This window comes from Nilaparvata lugens, chromosome X (assembly GCF_014356525.2).
Source record: "Nilaparvata lugens isolate BPH chromosome X, ASM1435652v1, whole genome shotgun sequence".
Lineage (NCBI taxonomy): Eukaryota > Metazoa > Arthropoda > Insecta > Hemiptera > Delphacidae > Nilaparvata > Nilaparvata lugens.
In genome coordinates, this window is record NC_052518.1 from 101,795,283 (window position 1) to 101,801,181 (window position 5,899).

At 38.5% G+C, this 5,899-nt stretch overlaps 1 protein-coding gene across 1 annotated transcript; it reads right to left on the bottom strand.

Moving 5' to 3' along the window:
- Window positions 1–4,242: 4,242 nt before the first annotated feature.
- On the bottom strand, window positions 4,243–5,652 carry LOC120354726 (piggyBac transposable element-derived protein 1-like). The gene has a single exon (XM_039442170.1). It carries the CDS (start codon window positions 5,650–5,652, stop codon window positions 4,243–4,245), a length of 1,410 nt encoding a protein of 469 aa, XP_039298104.1.
- Window positions 5,653–5,899: the final 247 nt, after the last annotated feature.

Consider the following 5,899-nt stretch of genomic DNA (forward strand, 5'->3'; position numbering starts at 1 on the left):
TTCGGTTATTACACCATTGTCAATCTCTGATAAACTTAAACTGAATAAAAGAGGAGCAGAATTTATACTAGTAGGCGAGTACTGCTATTGGTCAAGGGTATAAATTATTGGTATAAGTATAAATTCTGCTGCTCTTGTATTTAGTTTTAGTTTATCAGAGATTGACAATGGTGTAATAACCGTAACCGGCCTTTCTAAGTATCAATAAATCTGTGGTTTTTGACAATTTATTAGTCTTTTTCATTCAATATTTTGTTTGATTTATCGAGGCTTAGATGGCATTCCGATCTTGTGACAAGATTTATATTCAAGACGTTTTAAAGTAGCATTCCTATCTTGGCATTCACTAAGTACTGAAAATCACATGTTTTGTGTAATGGAACATCTTTGACTCTCGCAGCTCGTTCAAGCTGGATTCGCACTCAACAGTGATAGTGAACAGTGAAAATATAAGTCTGTCTGTCTGTAGTTTTCTGCTCGTAAGCAGGTCCTTCTATATGGCAGCAGCCCTCCACTCTCTTCTATTCTCTGCCAGTCGCTTCGTTGCATAGTAGCTCATCCCCTCCTTGATGTCGTCCAACATTTTGTATCTTCTTCTCCCTCTTCCTCTTCTTCCCTGAATGGTCCCCTCCATGGCATCCACCAACAAGCATTGCCGTCTCATCCAATGTCCCAGCCATCTCCTCTTTCTTCCCTTTATCACATCCAGCAGACTCCTTCTTTCCCCAACCCTCCTCAACACCGCCTCGTTTGTAACTTTATCCCTCCATCCTTCTCCATATCCACATTTCCAATGCCTCAAGCCTCCTCTTATTCTCCTTTCTCAGCGTCCAAGTTTCTGCACCATACAGTGCCACACTCCAAACATAGCACTTTATTAGCCTTTTCCTTAGTGTCTTGTCCAGTTGGCTACAAAGAATTCTCTTTTTCTTATTGAATGCTGTTTTTGCCATAGCAATTCTTACTTTGATTTCTTTGTTGCATTTCATATCCTCTTCCATTATGCTTCCTAAATACTTGAAAGATGATACCTGTTCCAACTGTTCACCCTCCAGTACAGCATTCCCCATTCTTGCTTTCCCTGCACCAATTCTCATGCACTTTGTCTTCCTGACGTTTATCCTCATTCCATACCTCTCACAAGCCTCATTCACATCTCTCAACATTCCATTCATCATTGTCCAGCTATCAGCCAGGATATAAAATATAAATATAAGTAATAAATAATAATTTCCATAAGTTCTAATGGGATTATTCATACTAACTGAGTGTGAATAGTCCAATTAGAACTCGTGGGAATTATATTTTCACTGTTCACTGTCACTGTTGTGTGCAGATCCAGCTTTATTAATTTGATTGTATGGGAGGAGATCTTGTGGTATTTCTTCATAATTAAAAAAATAAGACGTTGATGTTGTCAATACCACTTTAATATAGTGAGTATCACCATAGAGAAACAATAGCGTGAATAGATATCCCATGGTATAGGGAATTTGTGTCGCAACTTTCACTGTTATCTCAAGCTAATTACTGTCGATTATTGTCAATTTTTACTGTTTTGTTGGGGTGAAGGTGTAGGAACGGCACAATTTGAGATACTACCAGCGTCACACAGCTGCATAGGAAAGAACTACGTGAACTATAGGCTTGGGATAACAGTAAAAGTAGCGACATAAACGCCCTATACCATGGGATATCTACTTATGCTATCGTTTCTCTATGGTATCACTATAAATATATGGTATAGTCACAGGGACCCTACAGCTACCTGGTTATGGGTGAAGACCTCAACGGCAGAGGCATAGTATAAAACAAATGCACTTTCTATAATACAGGATTTATGAAGAACGGTTGGTAGCACGAGGCTATGCAAAGGATATTCCAGCACTGGCAAAAATATCTTGGAAAGCAAAATGACAATTTGAACACGTTGTCATGGGACCCTACAGCTACCTGGTTATGGGTGAAGACCTCAACGGCAGAGGCATAGTATAAAACAAATGCACCTTCTATAATACAGGATTTATGAAGAACGGTTGGAGGCACGAGGCTATGCAAAGGATATTCCAGCACTGGCAAAAATATCTTGGAAAGCAAAATGACAATTTGGACACTTTGTCATGGGACCCTACAGCTACCTGGTTATGGGTGAAGACCTCAACGGCAGAGGCATATAGTATAAAACAAATGCACTTTCTATAATACAGGATTCATGAAGAACGGTTGGTAGCACGAGGCTATGCAAAGGATATTCCAGCACTGGCTAAAATATCTTAGAGAGTAAAATAACAATTTGAACACAATGTCATGTTGGAGCAAAACTTTCTGAATCATTGAATTGAATGACTGCATAATTTTGACCTAGGAGGGCGAAGTTAGGGCGCAGTCGGCCCTCTTCTACTCTTAACCCTCAAAGCTGTGAGATGAAAATTTTTGCCCCTCTCCCCCTTAAGACCTGAACTAGTGAGATTGCCAACATGAATTTGATTTGGGGGGGAGGGGTGTTTGGCGGCTATAGTAAAAAATTAACTCAACGGCAGTGAAGGCGGACATTCCCGACACAGGGACTCTACAGCTGGAATACAAATGTAAAAAAAATGCATTGTTGTAATAAGAGTGGGAAAATAAGATGTCTACTTCAGTTACATGTGAGTTCAACATGAGAAACAATTTACACAAATACATTGACAGCTGTGAGATGAAAATTTTTGCCCCTCTCCCCCTTAAGACCTGAACTAGTGAGATTGCCAACATGAATTTGATTTGGGGGGGAGGGGTGTTTGGCGGCTATAGTAAAAAATTAACTCAACGGCAGTGAAGGCGGACATTCCCGACACAGGGACTCTACAGCTGGAATACAAATGTAAAAAAAATGCATTGTTGTAATAAGAGTGGGAAAATAAGATGTCTACTTCAGTTACATGTGAGTTCAACATGAGAAACAATTTACACAAATACATTGACAGCTGTGAGATGGAAATTTTTGCCCCTCTCCCCCTTTAGACCTGAACTAGTGAGATTGCCACCATGAATTTGATTTGGGGGGGAGGGGTGTTTGGCGGCAATAGTAAAAGTTTGGCTATAGTAAAGCGCCCTAAACATAATGGTTAAACATTACAATTGGTAATACTGCGTGAGGCAGGCTTGTCGGTTTTTTGCCCCTCTCCCAAAAAGCAGCCCATGTGCTATTGTAACGAGTGTGATTTGGAAGCTACTGTATACTATTCAAAAAATGTAATCAGACTTTTTAACAACTTCAGCAACTTTTAAACTTCAGCTGTGAGATGGAAATTTTTGCCCTTCTCCCCCTTTAGACCTGAACTAGAGAGATTGCCACCATGAATTTGATTTGGGGGGGAGGGGTGTTTGGCGGCTATAGTAAAAAATTAACTCAACGGCAGTGAAGGCGGACATTCCCTACACACGGACCCTACAGCTACCTGGTTATGGGTGAAGACCTCAACGGCGAACCGATAAACTCGGCGGATCTGCTGGAGGAGGCAGGCCTGATCTAGGCATAGTATATCCTCTTCAGGCCGGGAAATTTTTTTTTCACAAAAACTGATTATAGCTGGTTCTATAGTTTCTTTAACATTTTTCTAATATAGGAAAAATAAGAAAAAAATTTTTCTTCAAACTTGAATTATTTAAATTGAAGAAAAAAAATGTCCTCAATTGAGGACAATCGGCTTCAACTATAATTTGAAAATGAATCATGAAAATTACAACATTATACTTAAATTAACTGGAATTTACAGTTTTTTGAGGAATTTAAACAAAACAAACTGCAAAATAATTCAAAAACCACTCATATTTATTTATCAAATATTATACAAATATCAAAATATTTCAAAATCCTTCTAATTGGAAACAAAACTATGTTTATCCTTTATTCTATGAATAGCTCATGAACATTCAAGTAAATGGTATGGAATGGATTTCCAGTGTTTTCTATTGAAAATTAATAAAATAATTTTCGCATTTCTCACCAATCAATGTACAGGAAGTTTACTGAATATGAATGCTTAGTCATAAAAATAAAAATCAATATTGAGTCACAAAAATTCTAATAAGAGCATCCTTCATCTATCTCAGTCATTCAATATTTATCACTATATATTTAAGCAATAAAATCATAGACATCAACATAGGAATAAAAATAACAAATAAAAATCAATGAAAAATTAGAATTTCAGTGGATAAAATTATACTTAAATGAAATTGAGAACACAAATTTATAATCTATTGGTGAAATAGTTCATAGCAATTTTTATCCTTTGTGAGACAGAGGAAAACATCACACCTCCTACATTTGATCCGTGATTTTCCAGTACTACATCCCGGTCGTCTGCACCTTGCAGGATTCTTCATTTCAAGAGCTTCTGGCATATGTCCGGCTTTCTTTAGTCGTGCTGGTAGAGGAGGAAGACGTTTTCTTTTTTGGGGGGGAGGTCCTTGTTCTTCTTCAAGCTCTTCCTCACTTGAACTATCCTTGTCTCCTGACTCTGTCAGATGCTCGGAAATCTCCATCATGAAATCCATAAGGTCAGAAATTTCCTTTTTGGGTCTCCCTAGAATTTTTCGATCATTGCGGTATTGCACCCAAGCATTGACAACAGCCAGAGTGAAAAAATGCATGATAATTATCAATGTCCACTTTTTTGTCTTGTAGAAGTTCCTGTAATAGGATATGAGCCTATCGTTCATGTCCACACCTCCCATGTATTGATTGTAACTTGTTACAATATTGGGCCTTGACACATCAATGTATTTTTTTTGTTTCTTGCACCAACGTCTACACTCATCCATAGGAGTTTTTCCTTCTTTGCTCGACATAAGATAGATTGGCTTATTGTCGTTCCATTCCACTACAGCAACTGACACCTTTTCTAAATCTTGAGAAACAAACATTTCAGTGGTACCTCTTGGCAAACGAGAAAAATCTTTATCGCAAATGAAATCGCATTTTGGAAGCTTATTCCTCATTACTGTCCCTGTGCAAGCTATTTGCTGCTCTCCTAACAGATCGATCAATTTTTCAGTTGTGAAATATCTGTCCATGTAGATGCAAGAGCTGGCTGGAACAGACTCTGACAATTTCATCACAACAGCTTCTGCTACATTCAAAGTCAGGTGACAGTCTGTTTGAAAGGTAGTGCCTTTTCCTTGATACACACAGAAATCTAAAACTAGACCCCCCGGTGTTGCCAAAACAAAATTTTTCATTCCTTCTGGATTGGGCTTGCCTCGTAGAAATTGTTTCAGATTTGTGACAGTACCAGTAAAAGGTATCATTTGCTCATCAATGCATACTCTTACTGGGCGAATCATCTTCAGACATCCATCTCTTATTGCAGTAAGGAATGGTCTCACTTTCCAAAGTCTGTCTGCTTTTCTTTGGTCCTGGGACACATCTAGGTCATTCACAATTTTTAAATTTGTGCGGATTTGTGTAAATCTATCTCTGGACATTTTTGATGTGACAGTTGAAACCTGTGTGAATTTCTGCCAATACATCCTCAGCCTGGGATACCTCAATACACTCATGAGAAGGTTGATGCCAAAAAATATTTTCATCTCTTCAAACGTGACATTTAGATTTCTACCTTTTTCTTGGACATACCTGAGGTTGGTGAAATTGACGAATGACATGAAGGTTTCGGTTGTGATATATTGTTCAAAATAGTTCATAGAACTCCAATCTGCTCGAGTTCCAGCTTCAGTATTGGGTTCATCCCTCATTTGTATCTGGCCATTGAATTCCTCTCTATGTCGCCACCGTGTTCTTTTTGTGTGATTCCCAGTGCTGGTGGAAGGAATTGGTTGTTCTGTAGTAATTGTGTCTTGTTGTCTTGTTTCCTCTTGCCCTGTTTCTGCTGCAGCACTAGTATCATCTTCT